Source organism: Numida meleagris, chromosome 2, assembly GCF_002078875.1.
Source record: "Numida meleagris isolate 19003 breed g44 Domestic line chromosome 2, NumMel1.0, whole genome shotgun sequence".
In the NCBI taxonomy this organism is placed as follows: Eukaryota; Metazoa; Chordata; class Aves; order Galliformes; family Numididae; genus Numida; species Numida meleagris.
The window spans coordinates 15,468,142-15,490,272 of record NC_034410.1 but is presented as its reverse complement, the minus strand read 5'-3'; the positions used below and the strand labels follow the sequence as shown (position 1 = coordinate 15,490,272).

The 22,131-nt window shown below is 43.5% G+C and overlaps 1 protein-coding gene across 12 annotated transcripts in view; it reads right to left on the bottom strand.

The window, feature by feature from the left end:
* The window catches only part of ABI1 (abl interactor 1), a 77,621-nt gene extending 60,247 nt beyond the window's left edge, over positions 1–17,374 (bottom strand). For 10 of the 12 annotated variants that reach the window (XM_021387185.1, XM_021387187.1, XM_021387192.1 and 7 more), the window contains exon 1: positions 17,098–17,350. In XM_021387185.1, coding sequence (XP_021242860.1) covers positions 17,098–17,214 — 117 coding nt within the window. In that variant the 5' untranslated portion in view covers positions 17,215–17,350. Of the gene's footprint in view, positions 1–17,097 lie in introns of all 12 variants that reach the window. The other 2 variants (XM_021387190.1, XM_021387195.1) reach the window with 2 other exon arrangements.

Sequence of the window (22,131 nt, the reverse complement as noted above, 5' to 3'; positions counted from 1 at the left end):
TTTTGTTGCCTAAAAGTTAGACTGTTCTTCATCAGAAAATGAAGCAAGTCATCAGGAGACTCAGTTCAGAAATTTAAGCTCAAACTTTGCCCAACATATTGGCACAAGACATCCCAGAACACCACAGATATGACTTCAGAGGGTCACCAGTACACTTCATCCGCTGTCTGTCTTCAACAGAATCACCCACAGAGCAGCCATCTTCGGTATTCCTCTTACTGGAACCACTTGCTTTACCCTTCATATCATTGCTATCATCAGAAAACAATTGTGGGAAATTTAAAAAGAACGCATTTGTGTGAGGACGAAGAGGAGGACAGGGCTCAGTACAAGTACAGTCTGATAAAACAACAGAGCAAACCCAATCTCCATACAAAGGGGAACTAAAGCCAAAAACACACTTCCAGAACGCAGGTGAATCTCAATTAACAACCTGCATTGCAAACTGCAGTACTAACTTATGTTGAAGCTGTTAATACAATACGTGCAGTAGAAAAATATTCAAGTGCTTTACTAAAGTCACTTGTCATAGCTTGTCATTTTGTTGTACTTTACTACCATTTCTGTGAGGTATTGAAAGCTCAGGATTTTAGATCCCAATAGCTTGCGAGCTATTAATAGCAACACACTGCAGCCACTGACCATGCCCATCTCCCATCCAAGACCTCTCCAGGGGACTGGCGGTTGCTCCTTGCACTGACAGCGAAAGCAAGAAAGGAACAGATTATGAAGCATACCTCCCCCTGCACAGCGCGGAGCAGTGTCAAGCAGCAGTATGGAAGCTCTCAGCCACTGAAATAACTGGCTGTTCCAGGAGCACGAAGGAGACACAGAAGCATGCTTAACCATTCAGAATTGTTCTCAAACCTAAGATACCTCACACTACAGTAACCCCAAAATTAAAACCAGGATGATGAAATGCTTTCAAGTCCACTCGGTAAAAAAAAATAATTATTCTTAACTACTGAGGCAGAAACCCTCCATAAAGACAGTCAGACTAGCAACTACAACTCAACTCCACTGAACTTCCTTCCAGCACCAACAGAAACAAAAAAAGCCCCAGTGGTATTATACAGTACTTAGTCTGTTAAGTTTCTCCAGGATAAGATACAGTAACTCAGCTATCCCAAGCACAGAAGAACTGGTAGAACTTGAATCTCTCCTCCCAGGTAAACACCTTGCACAACAAAGCTGGCATTCATTCAAGGCACCAGACAACGAGCCGATCACCCCCATCAGCAATCAATGCACCACAGCCCACAAGCAGGATTTCAGTCTGTTCTTTTTAGAAACACTATCTTGACAAAAATCATTGACTAGTCAGCTAAAGGGAATGACACATACCAAATTATTGCAGTGTGACAAACACGCAGGACTGCTTACCAATTGCTGTCTATAGCTCACAAGCTCTGTTTCAGACACGCCCTTCCCCCAAATCCTGTGTATGCTGGACAATCAGCTAGAAACAAATCCTTCATTTCCATCAATAATAATCCCCTGACCTATCCTGAATAGTCTTGATAGCAAATTAGCATTTCTATGGACCGAAACCAATTTAGCCAATCTGCCTTCATCCTTGCAGATCTTCTTTTCGTTGGAAGTTGCTCTTCATTCACTTGATTAACAGTAAAAAGAAGAGTCTCAATTTTTCAAATCATTATCATCTTGCTGATGACCGAAAGATTTTTTCCATTAAGTAGAGAAGTTCATTCCAAAGGAGAGAGTATAAGGGGAACACATATATTAGACATACACACATGCATACACCACAGCAGTCCAAGCTTTCGAGTCTTGATAACAAAAACGTGTGACGAATACAATACTTAAACCAACATTTTAAACAAGTGTTTACTTTTCTCAGGTACACAGACATATGTTACCAGATTCTAGCCCATTCTGACCTGTGTACTAGACACAGAATGGGGTCCTTGAGATTAAGCTTCCAATAACTACCTTACTGTCGTATGTGATTTTACTTTAAAAAAAGACACGTCCACAAGATGTGGCATTCACAGTACTCCATCACAGATTTTAATTGGTCCGTAAACAAGGGCAGAAATAGCCTACAAGAAGAAAACAAACCAAAAATCTACTCTTACAGTAAATAACTTTAAAAAAAATCAACTTAGAAATTCCATTTTAATCCAGGCTGTGAACATTACAGCAAGAAACTAAACTATCCAATGGGAGAGCGATTTACAAAGCCATGCCGACTCTGACAGATGGAGCCTGGGAAGATATGTGCCAGCTGCTCTGTTAGCAGCGTTCTCAGCCCAATGCAGCAAATACTGTTCATGTCTGCTGTGGACTAAGCTGCTCCTCTTACTTAAAAAAGAAAAAAAATCTCTATAGTGTTTAAAGCATAGTTTTCAGTACTCCTGCCAAATTCAATAGGGATGTCATAGTAAACATACATGTTGGCAAAGCATATTGTTAATATTTCAGTTGTTAGCGTCTGTGTATACAACAAAAACAGCATGTGACAGTGAACAAAAGCGGCAGAAGTAAGCATGCCCATGTGTCATTTTCACACAACCCTTGCGCACTCGATAAGGCTTCAAGATCACATATGTGGCAAACTCAACAAATTTGGTCTACTGAGTCTTATCTTCAGTGTTTTACATGATACAGACAACACAAGCTCCAGGGCAGAAACCACATTTTCCATTCCTGTAAAGCACTACACAGCATTAGTGCTTACAGTTGCTTCAAGATTATGCTCCTGACTTCCTTGCAGTGCCTATGATTTGCCTTATGACATCACATCATTACACACGCTAATTCTTTCGGAGCTAACCAAGCAGGCCCTGACGGAGACATCCACAAGCCACAGCTCCAAACACCTAATGCCACCGTCAGCCTGGAAGAAAAGCTCACAGTGCTTCCACAGAGATCCTTCCTCTTTAAGGCTAAGGAGGCTACCCAAGACCATGGGGCAAATGATTATTCCAGTATGCTAGGCAACAGATAATAGGGAATTAAAGAATTTATGTTCCATTTGTTTCCTTATAGACTGTCTCTCAAATATTGATCTTTTGTTTTCTGGTTGTAATGGGGCTTGAAATTAAAATGGCTGTTTACTTTGCTTAAGTGCCAGCATCTACCCACAAGTTTTAGCTCATCTAGCAAGGGCAGGCTCACCAGCAAGCCAGAGACCCACAGGAAACTACAGATACTCCAGATGCTTTTTTTTTTTTTTGGGGGGGGGGGGGGAATAGGAGGGAGACACTGCAGCATTTATTAGTTACCTTAACATCATGCTTATAATAACAGTGTTTGTACCAGTTCGGTTCTGTGCTGCTGCCAATCTGAGCTGGGCAGGTTTAAGTCATGCAAGCCTTAGAACATGAAGCCAGCTCACAGCACTGGCTTTGGGGCAAACTTCTTTAGTTTATACTGTATGAAAAGTCACTTTTAAAAATAACAGTGATTTATCTCTTTTAGTTTACTTTCAAGTAATGGTGGGTGCTCAGGTAGTCAAAATTTTTAATTTAGTTTTTGACAGTCTAGAGGAATAAGCCTAGAATATTATCTACACCCAAAAACAAGCTAGATCTATACCCGAAGACAAGCTACATGCTAAAACTCAATGAGCTTCTACAAGAGAACTTGCAAGACTGCCTTTTCTTTCCAGATCCTCATTCTCCAGACCTCCCCACTTCCAGGCAGGCCTGGAAGCACACCAGACAGCACTGAGCAAGCAAGGTTAGGACAACAAGAGTTAGCATAAAGGATCAAATGACAGCGTCACCTCACTCAGTTCAGGTATCACAGATTATGTCAACAACACTCTGAACCCATACAACAGGGCAGCCCCAAGTGCTGTTTGAAAGAGAGCTGCAAACTCAATACCAGCATCTGCAGAAGAGTTGGCAGGAAAAGCAAGCAAGCTCTCAGCTACGCTTTGCCCAGGTCAGCTCCAAGAAGAATCTCAATACAGTGAAACGCAGAGCTAAGGATAGTCAGACCTTCAAATACTGTCTGGAAAAGTCTTCCTAATTCAGTGAGAATTGGTACTTTCAAGAGTCACTGTTAACACACAGCCTCCATAACTAAAATATGGGCAGCTGCCGTTAAACCAGTTCCCAACCATCACAATATTTTTAAAACAAGAAAGCAATGACCATTACAGGGTAAAATTCTCTTTGAATACTTCATAGTGTTCCATGCTCATTTAAGTCTTTTTCAGTCTAAAAAAAAAATAGAAAATAACATTTATATCTCTACCCCTGATCAAGATTCACTTGGTTTTGTGGCCTATAGATGTCTTCATATATTCCAACACCTACCTTCACTTCCCAAGAGACTGCTTCTCTTTTTGTAAAGAGATATTGAGGAGCAGGCCTAAAACCAAGAGATTCATTACATTTTGGAAGTTCGGGAAAAGAAAAAACAACAAAAAAAGGACCCTACTCAATAACAACTATTCTCCAGTCTACTACAAGCTCAGCAGTGATCTCATGCTAATAAAGTAATGGACCACAATCAGAACTGATTATTTTTTATTTTTTAAAACAAGAACTTGCCATGTAAACAGATAAAAATAACAGAGTTGTTAAGATTGCTTAGGCTTCTGTGCAGTCTGGGCCTAACTGCACGCTTTTTATCTGACAGCGCTTGCAAGCACATTACATTCAGCCTCTCTTCGAAGAATTACTTCTCATAGATGAGTGTGGACAACACTCTCAGAGAGCAGGTTTGGAATTTAGGTGGTCCTGTGTGGAAATGGTTAGGGTGACCAACTCAATGACCCTTGTGGGTCCCTTCCAATTCAGGATATTCCAATTCTATGATCCTGTTTGACACTGATAAATGTAAAACAATAAGAAGCGGCTGCGTCAACAGCAAAAAAAGTTATGCCCTATAGATGTGCTCTCAATTTTACCAAAAAATTTACTGTATTTACATGCAAATGAAGTCCTGCATATACAAGAGGATGGAAGAGGAAAGACTTAAGTATACAGACCTAAGCACTGAGGATATGTCCAACGCAAAGCTCTGATACATCTACAGCAAAGCTCATCTTTTTTACTACCTCTATTCCCAACCAGGTGCTATAAGAAAAGCTGACTTTAAGTCTCCAAATTTGTCATTTTCTAAAAGGAAATCGAAAAACACTTTTCTGTTCAACAGCTACAAACATTTGTTTTCCTAATCACAAAAGGAGAATTTTCTTATCAGGGTGAACGGCTGCATTTTTGTACTCATTACACTTAACGATTATGCGTTTTTCTCAACTTTTGCAGTGGTTGGGTTGCATTTATTCATTTTCTAAGGAGGTAAAGAACTAAATGAGTATCTTTTGCTCATTATTTATGTTCTCTATTTGCATAACTCCTTCATAACTGCTCCATTAAACACCTCTTCCCCTCCAAGGCCAATTTTAAAAAGCCTCCTGCTTTATGAGGCTGACAAGTATGACTCACAGCCTTCCCCGCACTCATTTCCCCCAGGCCTAGCACAATGTTATACAGCCACTAAGTACCTACTTCAATTCATACTCTCCCACTCCCACTGGTGCTGCAGTAACCCCTTACAGCAATCTGGGGAAAAAAAAGTAAAGATACCCCTCTAGCTGTCTGAGGTTGATAGCAAGCAATGAGTAACAGCATTTGCTTTTAATGTTGTCCTTCTACCATATTCACAAGACAGAGTGACTGAACATGGGCACACAACAACGGGGGTTATATACACACCCTAATTCCTCTTCTGCTTTTACTCCTACCAGAAGCTTGCAGAGGTGCTCATGACCCTTTACTTGCTTTTCAGCAGCCCTTCAGATCATTCCTACATTTGGTATTTATTATTCAACATAGATTATTCTTTATTAACTCTTAGAGCCTTTTCTACAAAATGCTTGAATCACCCCACTCCCCCCACTTCCATATTCAGGACCAAAACCAGCAACTTCTCTCAGAGACACAGCAACAGTTTACTGTGATCAGCTCTTAGACACCACATACACATGTACTTGGCCACCCTCCCCAGTTTTCAACCCTCTCACAATTACAACAAAAATCCCCCTCAGTCTCTGAACGGTCAATATGCATAGACAGGAACTTATTCTACACTTCTTGTTCATGCATAGGTTTCCAAAGAGGAACTGTGTGCTAGAAAGCTTTCCATTGACTGTTATTCTTCTCCATCAGTTTAAAGGACAGATTGCCAAAGAGGAATGAAATACACATCTAGAAATGACACAGCCGCTATTCAAGTAATACAAGACTTCTTACAAAGTAAGAAGCATTGTATGAGCCCAGGCTTCAATTACTTCTATGGCAATAACAATTTTTTCCAGCACACAAAGTTAAAGACATCTTAGAAATTAGATAGAAAGAATCCGTTGCCATTTAAGACAGCATGTACTTGCAATACTCCCAGCAAGTCTTAGGATTACTGCAGCAACCAGATCATTTCAGTGCTGCGAGAACATACTGTATGCTGCAGCAGGAAACACACCCACAGTATTTGAAGAGAGCCCTTTCAGAGCCAAGTGCTTCCAAACCAGACACATTTTATCTAATACATCTAAGGCCAGGAGTTTGCATCACAGAAACAATAGCTCCTCCCAGAGATTCCAAAGTCCTGTAAGTCAGCCAGCAAATCAAAAGCCAAACAATTTCCAGCCAGGTCTCCAAGGGTCTTGCCAACACAAGTGCATTAATCCATCATCTGTCTATTTGTTAGTCTGGTGCTCCCTGGACCTTGGTTGAAGCATCATCCAAGCCGCTCGCCACAAGGACTCACGGGGGAACCCTGGAGGCTGTAATCATTTCTATAAAAACTCCTCAGGATTAGGTCCAATTCTGCTTTGCCAGTACATATCCAGTGGCGTACATTAAGAGAACACCATTTCTCCTGTTATGACCACCTTCCCCTCACTGTTAAGAGATCCAAAGCCCTCCAAACTAAGATTTTATCAACCCTTTTCCATCCTTTGGTCTCACATTAACAAAAGGACCAGCTTCCTAAACAAGACAGATTTCTTATCAATGAAAGACTTGGCAGCAAATATTCAAGAGGCCTCCTAAAAAGTTTACTAGTAGATATATCTAAGTCTCAGGGAACACAGCATCTCCTGAGCTGCCTTCTGTTTCTCTGTACCCTATTCATCCCGTCATTCCCAGGTGGTTATAGACCACTCCACAATCAAGGCCTTAATCCCAACTCTGTGCCATTAAAGAAAATCCAAAAGAGAAACATATAAACGCCTTCAGTAGCTACAGTTTTACATGATGAGCTACTATTCAAACCCATGCCACTGGAAGCTATCTGAAAGGCATTATGAAAAATAGCTGCATAATTTAAACTGCAATGCAGTAAAATATGCAATTAAATAATAGAGAGATTAATTACAAGAAATAAGCATAGTAGAAATGGTTTTCAGATGAGAGCTGAGAAGAGATTGAAAGTCAACAAGGTAGAGAGCAAGCCCAAAGGAAACCATCTGTTTCAGAGGCTGAAGCCAAGATGACAGCAAAACATTATAATAATATAAAATTTTATTACAATAAAATGAAAAAAATAAAAAAATGTAGTCCACAGCATTCAGCAGCAGAAGAGTGAGGCAACAGGCCTACAAAAAGCCCTGCAAACTAACAAGACTTCAATGAGTAGAGAAAAATCAGCAAATTCAGATTATAATCACGGCCTAGGAGAAGCACCTGGAAAGATAGAATGTATGTTGCTCACTATTATGTCCCTAAAAGTTACTAGTGAAAACTGGATTTGCTGAAGTAATGTGAAAAGACAAGCCACGGCATGGCAATCTGCAACTACGTAGACATTATTGCAGGAGTCTGATGCAACTGTCTGGACACCTTGTTCTCTTGTCTGTTTTATCCAGGCACTTTCTTATCTTAGGCTCCAGTAAACACGGAATTGCTTCACTGGAACCACAGTTTAAGTATTAATTTGCAATACCCCTCCTACAATAAAGCCAAGTAAGATGCTCAACTGACAATGACTGCTGCAGGACAAGTACTGGTTGGTAGATTTGCTGACTCCCCTCCCCCAGAACAACAGAGAGATCAGGGGAGAAAAGCTAAGATATGCATCTGGTGAAAGAATAGCTGAGGGGAAAAAAAAAAAAAACCAAGCACTTGCCTAATAAAGCTTAGGAAAAGCACTCTCACATGAAACATTGGCATAAAAGTAGCCAAAAGAGTCATAAAATCACTTGGATTGGAAGGAACATCAAGGATCATCAAGTTCCAACCCCCCCTGCCACAGGCAGAGTTGCAAACTGCTAGATCAAATACTAGACCAGGCTGCACTGGGCCCCATCCATCCTGACCCTGAACATCTCCAGGAACGGGGCATCCACAACCTCTCTGGGCAGCCTGTTCCAGCACCTCACCGCTCAGTGAAAAACTTCCACCTGACATTAGTCTAAACTTCCCTTCCTTTAGTTTAAAACCATTTCTCCTTGTCTTATCACTATCTACTCGTGTAAAAAGTTGATTTCCTTCATGTTTATAATCTCCCTTTAAATACCAGAAAGCTGTAATGAGGTCTCTCCGCAGCCTTCTCTTTTCCAGGCTGAACAAGTCCAGCTCCTTCAGCCTGTCTTCATAGGAGAGCTCCTTCAGCCCTTTAATCATCTTCATGGCAATCCTCTGGACCCTCTCCAAAATCTTGACATCTGTGTTGAGGGCCCCAAACCTGGACACAGTATTCCAGCCAGGGTCTCAAAAGGGCAGAGTAAAGAGTGCCAACCACCTCCTTCACCCCAGTGTCACCACTCTACTGATGGAACCCAGCATACCATTGGCCTTCTGGGCTGCAAGCACACAATGCTGGCTTATGTTAAGTTTTTCATCTACCAGGATCCATAAGTCCTTCTCAGCAGGGCTACTCACAAAGAGTTCTCCCAATCTGCATAGATACCTGGGATTATCTGGAACCACTTTTTTTTACTTGCAATGATACATAAGAATTGTTATGATTCAAGTAGTAAACAAATCATTTTTTTCTTCAAACTATTAATAGCCTTAAGACCACCCTGTAAGAACATTTTGTCCAATTCTAAAAATATCAAATCGGCATCTATCCAAGTACCAGGAAACCTTCACGCTTTTCTTAAGAAAAGCAGGAGTAAAAAGTGGTGATGTTACTATCTGTCTCAGAAGTTACGATAAAATTAGGAAAGCAAATCCAAGTTTCTTCTCCCTGAGTTCTTCAACTGTTCATCGCTACGCTGTCAGAACCTCCTTGCACAGGAAGTGGCACGCTTGCTCTTAAACTTCTGCTGCAGGAAGAATGTGTGTAGTTGGTTGGTTGCAGCTTTTTGGAGAGGGAGGAAGGAAGAGGGAGGGAAGGCTCTGTGTGTCACAAACACATCTGCTATCTTCACATAAGATCTTGTTAAGGTAAGACACTGCTACCTCTTAAAACGCAGCCCTCACATTTCTAAGTTGAAATTCTCTTGCAAACAGTTCTCCACACCCTCTTTTAAAATATCTGCACCTTAGTAACAAATCTATTCTCTACAAGAAAGTCTTCCTGCAGCGCTCAGGTTAACAGCATTAAGAGCTTGCATAAGCAATGAGTAACACCACTGGTATAGAATCAAGCAAAGAGGGCACTTAAATTCTTATTAACCCAAGAAAAAAACAAAGTGTTCCCTCTAACACCAGGGGAAGTTTAGAGTTCTGCTTTCAGTAATAAACAGACTGCTCAAAGAACCCACCTGTAAGAAGCGTGCTTTTTTTTTTTTAAACCATCTGGCACTAAGCAGATAAAGCATTTGCACGTGCAGTGGGAGGAAAGGCACTTCAGATGCCACCTCGCTTACAGAAGCACACCATGACCAATTCTGCACTGCACACTGCTTCCGGCCTCCGAGGCCTCAGTGCAAGTTTTGTGCTGCAAAGGGCTGTCTGCACAATCCACACAAGACAAAGTCTGTCTGCAGCTGCTGCCTCACCAGCGAGATCAGGAAAAGGGAGGAACCATGCTGAGGCTGTGTCTACTACCACAAATTCAGCAGTTACTTCCCTTTACTTCAGAGTGGAGGAGAGAGAGGGTTCTCGTGACCAAGCCCATCCATCTCCATCAAGGTGCTCAGATTTGGGGTGAGCAGGCAAGGGGGAAGGAACAGCTTCACAGTACTGCTAATGCTGAAGAGAACAAGATAGCTGCACTCCACAGTCAGCCTGCTCAGTAATTACAAACAAGCCTGGGCACTGAGTAATTGAGGGCCCACCAGTCACTTCCTACTGGGTAACAAGAAATAAAAACCACACGATGGCCCTTTTGACTCCAAGTTACTAATTAAGGGCTAAGCATAGGCACAGACAGATCAAGATGCCTCCTTATCCCTCAAGAATGTCTTGCTACATCAGTATGGACAGAATCTGCGTAACTACCACCCTGCTGTTCTGCAGATAAATAAGATTTCAGACACCAGAACTGTCAAACACAGACTGCTTTCACTAAAAGAAGAGCAACATCTTCTAGAGCCCCTGCCAAGACAGCAATAGCCACCAGCAATGAGACAGACTGCACTGTGAGCACTGTGTAACTGCACACAAGTTTACGAGACTGAAAATCGCTGTCGAACATTCCTATAAGAACAAGTATATAAATGCCTTAAAAAGGAACTGCCACTAATGAATTTAATAGTAATTTCAGGTGCACGCTTTCCCAAGCAACGTACTGCACTCCCTCTGGACACTGCCCCACGTAACTGGAAATAAGCACAGTCGTGCTGTAGCGTAACAGAGGCCATTGGAAGGAGGCAGGGAAACCCTTGTGCGCAGTGCTGCAACTCCAAACAATCAAGTTCTGTTCCCAAATCTGACAGAACGTCCCTACATGACCTTCCACGAGTCAGTTATAAACTCTATGACTCCATTTATGCTTCTGTGTGAAATTAAGACAGTTTAAAATACTAAACAAAGACATCGGGAAGTTGCTTTTTTTTTTGTTTCACAGTTTGTTTTTTGTTGTTAGGCTTAGATCAGAGCACAGATACTAAAAGGAACTTTGCCCTCAGAGATACAACGCTTCCTATTTGTGTACAACCTGCCCATGTACTCTTATCTTCCTCATGTGTGCTCCACTTAATGAGCCATCTTAAAGGCCCACCTATTCCCCCTTTACCGTGAGAGTTACTGACTGCAACAAGCTGCCAGAGATCTGAAGGCACACAGAAGTATCACAAGATTGCTCCTCTTACATTTTCTTCCTTCCAACAATTCTACGTGCTTGGCACAGTGAGCGCAGCACGAAGAGCACAGATCACGCTTAATGCACAATGACAGCAACCTGCAGCCTCTTCGTTCCCATACACGAGCAAATGGAAGGGAGCAGAGAGCACTTCCGTGTGCAAGGTGCAGCACGCACCTGTAACAGCTTAACCCAATCTACTCCGCTCAACCTGACTTGAGGCAACACAGTGCCAACATCATCATCTGCTGAAATACTGAAGGGAAACAGAGCAGGAAGAGCAACTGACATCTTACCGGCTTCTTAAACTGAATATACTAAAAATAATGGAAGTATTTCAAATTTGGAAAAGCCAATCTCCTACCAACCATCTCTCTGGACACAAAACAGGCAGCCGCTGCTTTAGGATCCATTTCCTGTACAAGCAGGCCAATTGCTTAGCAATTTAATGAAGTTCTGCTCTTGTCCAATTGCTGCTTTCAAGCTTAGTTCTATTTTCCAAGACACAGACAACATGCTGGCACAGAGGAGTTCTAAACCAAAGCCACCAACCTGTAACTAAATTGCTAAAGAAGAAAACTCAAACACCTACAGAGCAACCAGTGCCTTTAACTAACTGTTTACTGTCAGCATAAAACAACCTTAAAAGGAACAATGTTTCAAGTACAAGCTAACATCTTTTCTTAATTAATATAAAGAGTACAATTTAAATCTACAAAGGATGGTGGATGACACATCCATATATTATCTCTTTGCTCTCAAGCTCTCTAATACTGAATTATATTTTGGTGTTACAGAAGGCATACTGTCTTAATTTGCTTCTTCTGTAAAAAGTTCCAAATTTAGCACTGTAACCAGATAAGAAAACAACGCTTATTTACTCTCTTGATACAAACTAATTAACCAATGAACATAAAAGCACCTAAGTTCTCATGGCATGTAAAAGATTTGTATTAGTGACAATTTAAGAAGTTTATCCTTTTAAAGCAGGTCATTTCCTGAAGTAGACATTCCGAGTGAACTGCTTTGTGCTGAACGAAGCTTACACTACGTTCCACACTCAAGGCAATGAAATCAAGTGTCAGATCAGCCAACAATGTTTAAGGAAAAAGAACCGCCATGGAAAAAGTTACTTCCTTTCCAACATATCCTACCTGCTGTACAGGAAGCGAACATTCAAGCTACTGAGCAGAAAGGATTCCTAAATGCATACTGGAAGATCGCATCAGGGCTTGAGAAACTTCTTGCATGCAACATTTCCCCTCCACGACACACACATTTTTCTACCAACTGAAAAGAGACTTTCAACTTCCTGCAATAGCAGCCAAACTGGAATCTCTCTGCTTTTGTCTGTTTTACCCAAAATAGCTCGTGAACTCACCGCTCAGTTTCCACATACCAGTGGGAGCTACAGAAGGAAATAACATGACAACATAGAAGTACACATTTAGGCAACGCGGCACTTATTTCCTTAAAGGGTCTTTCACTTAATTTATTTTCCAAAGCTGCTAAGTCTACTCACTGGAGACCATTAAGATCAGTATTTACACAAGCAGTACATTTAGAAGTTCTCACAGTCACGTTAAAAATGTGTTTGGGCTTATGAAGAATTACAAATGGATCTTCCCAGTGCATCAGAAGTAAAGAGACTGATGGAAACTATGTATCTGCCTATGCATAAACAAGGGTACACAAGATAACCAATTTAAAGGGTAAGGGGCAGCTGTAAGGAGTGTTTTATAGACAAGGCCTCTGTGCTACACCAGCCAATTGAAGCTGTTCAAAAGGAAGTAACACTGGAGATGTTGGGCTTTTTTTGTATCATTTCTAACAGTTCATAAGCTAGTTGTTTAAAATAAGTTCATTAAAAACTGAAAAGAATTCAATTCAGCCTGGAAAGCAACTGGATATTCTCTCTGGAAGCTAATATTTTCAGCTGGAGAATCATAATTAGAAGTACTTTAACTCCATCCAGTATTTCTGTATTGGTGCTGATGAAGTATTCATACTGGTTAGGATACTGATAATGCAGCACCTCAGGCATTCCTCACCAGTGATTTTCAGATAAACTTCCAGCGTTCCACACTTCCTAGAAGCAGTGGTCTCAGATTTTATTTGCAGACAAGAGGATCTGGATAAGACATTAAGCACTGCAACTTATTTTTGTATGGTATCTATTAAAACTAAAAAAAGCTTACTCTTCCATTATCAGACAGTTCTACCGCTCCCCCCATTCCTGCTCTCACTCTACATTACTATAAAGGCATGCCTATTTACAAGCATCTCCATCATTAGGACTGCAGAGTCATACCAGTATTCTGAACGGTGCCAGAAATGAAAGTGTTCCGAAAATTTCAAGAAAAATGCAACTTGTCTCAAGTATATTTTGTTAAACATAGAGGAAAATTGTACTTCCAGTTAAATGCCTAAGGTTCCAAACCTGTTTCTAAATCTGTAGAGATAGTCTAAGTCTCTGACAAAAGAAAATAAGAATCTAATTTTCTACCTGCTTGCCGCTAAAACTTCTAACCAGAAATGTAACAGATTTTAAATCTAGCTACAAATTAAATACAGTAATGTACTTATTTCTTTTTTCCTTCCAGTCAGAGCCAAAATCCCCACTAATAACATCACAACTTCCTTCAGTGGAAGACTACATTTCCTTCTACATTTGGTTTCCTTTCTGTTTTTCTGTCCCCCTCTCCTCATGCTCCCAAGGACTGCCACCATACTGGAACACTGCATATCTTTCCTAAGAACCTATTTGCTTTGCTTCTTCTGAATTCTTTCCCCCTCCTATCAAGTAAAACTTCTAGATAACCAGAACACACATGGTCTGGAGGACACACTGCGTTACTGCCTGGTACTCTGATTTCTTCACAATTTGCCCTAGCAAGAAACTGCTTCCCACTTTTCTAAGAACAGTGATTTTCACCTTGAGAGCCCCAAATGCTGTCATCTGTCATCTTTTTCCTAAGCGCTTTACTAAAAGGATCCCTTCTGCCCATAGAGCTACAGTCACCATCAGGGAGGCAAATTCCACTGAGGTGAAGAATATTTTCCCCTTCCTCCCACCATCCCCCCATTTTTTTTTTTTTTTTTTTGATCAATACAAACATCGGAGAGAGCTTCTCTTCACCAAATCAGCATGACTGAACATCATCAGAATTATTTTCACATTAAGCGATGGAGATAAAGATGATTCACATGTTTTCAAATCTAAAAAATAAAGATGCAATCTGAATACAGCAGTATCTTGGGGTGGGGAGAAATGACATGACTTACCTGTTAATGAGAATGTAGAATAAAGAGTGTGAAGGTGAGAACACCAAGAATTTTACATAAATACTGAGCGGTATTACAGTTATAAGCAGTTGTTAGTACCAACACTCGACAATCAGACACCCATTCCACCCCCATGCTACAAAGCAGCACATGGGGTAGCACACAGTAACAGTTTTCCTGCTAAGGAGCACAGAGACTTTTCTGTCCAAAGAGAGTAAATGGCCCAAATTCAAAGCTAACCAGAGTGAGACAGTTACATGTATGGGCTAAGCTATGATGCATATCCACTTCTGAACTCTTTTAACACTCAATACCCAGGTTCTTTGTTCCGGCCTATTATTACTATTATTTAAGTAAACGCTCCCTGATGCATTGACTGGTAGCTAGCTGTTCCATTATATGAAATGCAAACACTTTGTATTTTGCGTTAAGTCTCTTCCTCTTTCTTCCCATCCCTTTCCAACCCCAAACACACACACACGCGCTCTCCCCATTCTCATAACCCAGCACCCTGTGTCACACTGCCTAATCCTCCAGCAGCCCCACCACCACGATCTGCTCGGCACTCCAACTGGAGAGCAGATGGCTTGGCACCGAGTGCTGATTAAAAAGTCCGCCCCTACCACTCTAAGAAAGTAAATGTAGTTTTATCAATACATTTGTCATTTTTACCGAGTTGAGTAAATGCATGACACATCCACAACACAGTCAGGCATACGTTTTTCAGAGCTTCTGCATAAGTCCTCATTAGGAACTTCAGAATGTCAGCTTCCTTTCAAAGGGGTAAACACAGCTGTACACAGACAGACCAGGCTGCAGCAATCCCTGCAGCCTACATTGGTACTTGAGGTGAAAGTGAGCTATCAGATTTAAAAATAAAATGAAAACACACCACCCCAAATGCATGGAGGGGAACTAGTTTAAGCATTGGTTTATTTTTTGTTTGCATTAAAATAAAAAAAAAAGACACACAAGTTCCAGGGCCCTGAAAAAGCAATGTAACTGAAGCGTCTCTAACTTTCTGACACAAAGAAAAAGTCAGGAGCAGCAGACAGGTCAAAACTTGCGCTGCAATTACCACACTTGTGTATTTGTCATATTTCCCATGAGTAAAACCAAATGAACCTCGCCTTGTAGAAGCATTTATATCAGCAGCTTTCTCTGGGAGGAGCAAACAACTCAGAAGAGTAAATACACATTAACTCATATTCCCTCACATACCAAAAATAACAAAATGCCTTAAAATATGGCTTGTTAGTGCTGTTTTAACCCAAGTATCAAACTTACTTAAAAAAAAAAAAAGATTTCACACTGAGTTGTTAAAGCTTTATTTTCAGATTCACCATTCTATTACTACAAGAAGTAAGACAGCTCACTGGCAACAGTAGATGCCAAAGATGTGAATAACCTGTATTAAGTACTCACCGCAGGTAATCACAGAATGGCTTTGGTTGGAAGGGGCCTTAAAGACCACCCAGTCACACCCCGTGCTGTGGGCTGCTTCCCACCCAGCAGCTCAGGCTGCCCAGGGCCCCATCCACCCTGGCCTCGAGCACCTCTAGGGATAGGGCACCCACAGCTCTCTGGGCAGCTGCGCCAGGGCCTCTAATACACGAGTAATCTACTGTTGTGTTCAACAAGTTCACTGCACAAGCAGTGATTATAGTAAGAAGAAATTTATTCGCCTTTCCTCATTATTTTTCTTTCCTAAAAGATTTGATTTGAGCATTTCCTGATGGTTCCTCATCCACATTGGTATGGCTACATATACAGAGTCACATTGAGAGTTGAGTGCTGCAAACCCTGACAAAAAAAAAAAACAAACACACACACACTACTGGAAGTAGTTTCCGTACATCAGACCTAGGAGAAGAGCAGAAAGCACGGGCCATCCAGGGAAAAATCCCACACCGGGCGCTAGGGACACTCCGCAGCCTCGGAGCCTCCTGCAGCAGCAGCGGCAGGCACCGGGCCGCGATGATTGCCACAGGATGTCGGATCACGGAGCCTCCCAGAGGCACGGATTGCCATTTTGAAACACCACATCACGCCCGCACACGAGTGCCTGCACACGGGCGCTTCCCGCTCCCGCACGCCGCCCGTTTCGGCGACCAGCCCCGCGCTGCGGCACGCCGGGACGGCGGCCCACGGCCCGAACGCGCCGCCGCCACCGCCGATTCCCTCAGAGGACGGCACCGCGCGGTCCCCGCCAGGCTCGGCCGCGGCGCTGCGGATGGCGAGAGGCCGTCTCACCAACAGCCGCCAACCGCCGCCCCGGGAGGGCAGCCCCCGAGGCGCCGGCTCCGGACCGGTCGCGCGGAGAGGCTCGCCGGCCCTCCCGCCCCCCCGCCCAGCCCAGGGAGGTCTCCGGGATGTGACTCATAATGAATACATACAGAGGGGGAGGAAGAGAAAAAAAAAAAAAAAAAGACACACCCTCCTCCGAGCCGGACTGACATAATAATAAACCCCCTCCCTTCCCCTCCGGAGCCGGGGTGGGGGGGGAAGCCGGCTGTTCGGCACGGAAAGTTGAAAGAAAAGGCAAACCCGGGAGAGCGGCGGCGGTGCCCCTGAGGCGGCTCCGGCTCCGGCCCCGCGTCCCCCGCCCCGCAGAGCGGCCCCGCGCCCGCCGCCCCTCACCTGGATGTAGTTGTTTTCGCAGTAGTCGGCGACTCGAGTGAGATTCTGGTAGCTCTCGAGCAAAGCCCGCTTGCCAGAAGGGATTTCCTCCTCTAGTAACATCTGCAACTCTGCCATTTTCCACCCCTCCGCATCGCTTCCTCTTGCATTAAAGAGACAGCGGCAGCGCCAGGCTCGCAACCCGCCTGGTATTGTGGGATTCCTCCTCGCCTCGCTTTCGTGAGCGCTCGCTTTCCCCACCCATCCTTCCCCCTCCGAGGGAAGAAAAAAAAAAAAAAAAAAAAAAAAAAAAAAAAAAAAAAACCACCCGCTCTGCAGAGCACGCCGGGAGCTGTAGGCGCCGAGAGCCCCGCGGTGCGCATGCGCGGGGTGGGGTTGCTCGTGGAGCAGCGCCGCCCGGCGGGGAGATGGCGGCTGGCGGGGTTGGCGTTGCCTGGGTGCCTGGGCTCTGTCTCGTGTCACCGTGTCCCTGCCCCAGCGGCAGTAAAAGCCCCAGACCCGCTCGTGCTGCCTTGAGGTAGCGTCAGCTTCTCAGCAGAAGGCAAAAGGCATCAGGGAAGCACTGCTGCCCCAGTTATAGAATTTTTGGAAAAACCTCTATCATCTAGTCCAACCATCAACTCATCCTCACCATGCCACTGCACCATGTCCCTCAGTGCTGCATCTACCCTTCTCTTGAACACCTCTAGGGACAGTGACTCCACTGCCACCCTGGGCAGCCTGTTCTGGTACCTCACCACTCTTTCTGAGAAGTTTTTTCTAATATCCAACCTGAAACTCCTCTGGTGCAATTCAAGGCTGTTTCTTCTCATCCTATCGCTGTTGCCTGGGAGAAGAGGCCGAGCTCCACCTCGCCACAGCCTTCTTTCAGGCAGTTGTATAGATACAAGAGATAAGGTCTCCCTTGAGCCTCCTCCAGACTGAACAATCCCAGCTCCCTCAGCCACTCCTCATAAGACTTATGCTCCAGAACCCTCCCCAGCTTTGTTGCCCTTCTCTGGACACAGTCCAGGGCCTCAATGTCTTTCTTGTAATGAGGGGCCCAAAACTGATCACAGTACTCGAGGTGTGGCCTCACCGGAGCTGATTGCCTCCCTGCTCCTGTTGACTACACTATTTTTGATACAATCCAGAATGCCATTGGCCTTGGTCACCTGTGCACACTGCTAGCTCATCTTCAGCTGAGCATTGACCAACACCCCCACATCATTTTCCTCCGCACAGGCTTCAAGCCACTGTGCCCCAAGCCTGTAACATTGCATAGGGTTGCTGTGACCAAGTGCAGGACCCAGCACTTGGTCTTATTGAACTTCATCCCATTTGCTTCAGCCCATCATTATCCTGCAAGATTCTGCCTCCTGTCAGGCTAGGACAAGGAATTTATATACATATTATAAATACAATAATACTAACATATAAATATTGATTAATAAATATATAATATAAAGATAATATTATTAATATTACTCCATATTATAGTTTTATATTATATTCATGTTTGTTAAAATAAATAATAATATATATACATAAATATTAATTATAATATTTATATATATATTACAAATAACAGCAAATGGTGGCATGAAATGGCTAAAACAATAGGAACAACGCAGTTAGGAGGTATTCAGTGCAGTGCAGAGGCCCTGCCCAGCTGATCATCCTATAGGAGAAGGAGAAAGGGTGAATCTGAGCTTTGTAGGTCCTTGCAAAGGGCTGCCCAGAAGTAGCAATTGACAATTAGCAATTATCAGTTTGTACTGTATAAGAACTTAAGTATTTGTCTGAAATAAATAAGATGGCTGTTCTGAAAGTAATGCTTCCTATTTCATTATGTTGGCCCACAGTGTCAGAAGTGGATGTTGGTGGTATGGAAGCAGAGGTTGAGCCTTCCCATCCATTACATCGTTGTTGTCATGTGACAGATGGCAGCAGAGGGGCAGTCTGACAAAATGGCACCTGACATGGAAGTGCAGATGAAGCAAAGGTGTGTCACTGAATTCCTCCATGCGGAAAAAAATGCACTCAGTGACATTCATCAATGCTTGCCGAATGTTTATGAAGACCAAACAGTGGGTGTGAGCACAGTGAGGCAGTGAGTGGTGCGTTTCAGCAGTGGTGACAGTGGGTCACCTCCGCTGGTGCAGATTTTTAAGAGCATGGCATGCAGGCTCTTGTTCATTACTGCAACAATACATAGCTAATGGTGGTGACCATGTTGAAATATAGGTCTTTGTAGCTGAGAATCTATCAAAGTGTTATTACGCTCTTTGTATCCGCTGTAGTTTCCATGGAAATAAATAGGAGGCATTACTTTCAGAGCTACCTACATACATCATTCCTGGCACTCTCTTACCTCAGCTATTACTGTTCAGGACCTCCTCTGGTTGTTGCAGAGGTGTGGAACATAAAAGGCTTGTTATTATTTGGAAAAAAAATGTCTTGCATATCTTTTTTTTTTTTTTTTGTAACTAAAATCCTGTTTCTGTGGTCCTACCAGACAAGAAACCAGTAACAGCAGGTGGTTTCTATGTGGGGATGGCTGAGCCTGCCTTTCCAGTGAGTAACAGGCTGAGGAGAAGCTGTTTCCAGGGACTGTTACTCATCCCTTGGCTGTGCGTTTTGTACACACAAAAGCAACTGCTGTCAGTCCGTGTGCTTTATTGGTTGTCCCACAGAAACCTACAGTAGTGAAATGTCAACACATTTCAGAAAAATAGTTTGAAATACATCACAGTAAGAGCAGAGAGCCTCATCTGTCTGCACAATTGTATGATATCTCACATGACCACCGGAGTCCATCTTGTGTTTGCAGCACTGAAACTGCCCTGGTCTGGGCCACCCTGATGTTGTCTCCAAGTCAAGGTGGAGAGAGGAGAACCCCGTCTGCCTTCCTCCAAGGTCAGCAAAGTCCAGCAGCTCGTTTGGAGCCATGGAAGTGAGGGTAAATGGCAGGGAGCCCAGGAAGGACCATTGGGTCTGGGAGGGGCCTCGCAACTTTCCATCTGGGAACAGACAGGTGCTCGGATCTTTGAGTTCCCTCTGGGGCAGCAGAGGGGCGAGCTGGTGCATTCACAGCACTTGCTGTGGGATGGCGATGCATCTATACTGCTGTCTTCAGATGCAGATTCATTTGGCAGCTTAGTAAAATTGTTTCCAAAGTGTTTTAAATAACTCTCTTTTGGACAGCATGTAATTTCCAATAAAATATTTTATTTTGGATTCCAAGTGCCCTTTTAATGTAAAATAATTTAATTTGATCTGCAACAGCATTGAGATATAGACAAGTGTTTAATGGGTCCCAGGGTAAGTCTGATCAAAAACCATCCTGGGCATTGACTTCTCCTTGTTTCCAGCGATCATAATACAAAGACAGATTTGATTTCCCTATTCAGTGAGGCTGCAAATTGCTGAACACCCATTGGCTTGGATGAGCTTGTAATTGCCTACAGATCACAGACTGACTTCACTGGAGCTGTTAACATCCTCAAACAGCACAAATGTTGTCAGCTCTTCTTAAAATGTTATTGCTGCCCCTGAACCAAGAGATGGCAGATGCGTGGGACATTGCGCATCGACTTTGTTCAGTATAGAAAACTCAGCAGGGTGTGTTTTGAGCTTCACTTCAGCAGGCAACCAAGTCCTGCAAGCAGACACAGAACAGCAGCTGAACAGGGCAGCGCTGGCTGCCAGGCAACGCGCCCACCTGAAGCAGTTGCGCGGGGGCTCGAGCAGGGCTCCAGCGGATCTCCACCCAGAAGACCCGGAACAATCCGAACCCACGATCTGCCTCAAACTGCGCTCACAGCTCGAGGACCTTTGAAGACGCCATCAGAGAGCGCCACCTCGTGACATCTCCCACGGCACAGAGCCGCCGTGGCACAGGCGGGGTTAGCCCGGTGGTGGGGGGTAGACCTGTTACGGATACACCCAGCCTGGCCTCACGCGGAGCTAGCTCACTTCTGTCAGGACATTTTAACTTAGTGACGTACGCTCTGAGAATCGTGGTGCAGTCTGGCTCAGCTGTTCAGGCCAGCAGCCTTAATAGCTGTTGTCCCTGCTGGTCCTCCTTGCTTTCAGAATGTCCCTGCGCGGTCACCTGAAGATCTTTGCACTGTGCTCCTCATGCCTGCGATTCTTGGAGGTTTTTTTTGCTCAGATGTGACAGACACAAGCTGGCTCCATGAGCATGCGTGGTGCATACAGGAAGTGATTTCCAAGCACCAAGCTTTTAAGCATGGGGCCATTTGGGTGGCCAGGCTGTTAGCCAAACCCAGCAGAACCAGCACTGATCCAGAGCCTATAAAACTTTGGACTTGAGCTGACCCTTTCTGAAGACACTAACGTGTGTCTGAACTGCATTCACTGGATTGTACCCTAGAAATTGTATTTTTTGTTTGTTGGGTTTTAATTTTCACACTTATCCATTGCTCCAGACAATAAACTGTTGATTGGAAGGAAATGTTAACTAACTTACTCAAGTTACATGCAAGTCTGCAAGGAGTGAAACTTACGTTTTCCTGGCTGGGGAGTCTGGCTGATAGAGAAAAGAGTGTAATGATGCTCCTCAAGCTCCACCCAAATGACCCCCCAAATGAGATCCCATTAAAAGTAAAATGTGCTTATATACCTTTCAGTGTCTCAGCTGTCTGAGATTTGCTCCCCCCCTCAGTGGGACAGGCTCATTTCCAGGGACACTTCTGAGATGTAGCCCATTTTTGACTGGGGGAAAAATGTAACTCTGAACACACCCATTTAGAATAGCATCAAAGCAACTTCTCCTGCACTGTAATTTGTGTAGCTCTGTAGCTGTCTGTTCCATTTGCTAGGTATGTGTCTTTGTTTTTCTGTTGAGAACAGTACTCCCTTTACAATAGTGTCAGTTGGAAAATAATCATTTATTTTTTGTTGATCTGTTTGCTGGATCAATTCCTGATGCAGCTGCTTAGCTGCACAAGCACTTTTGATAGTGGAAAGGGAGCTGAGCGATTTGAGGGGGCAGCTGGAAGCACAAAGGCCACGAGGTCTGTTCAGATC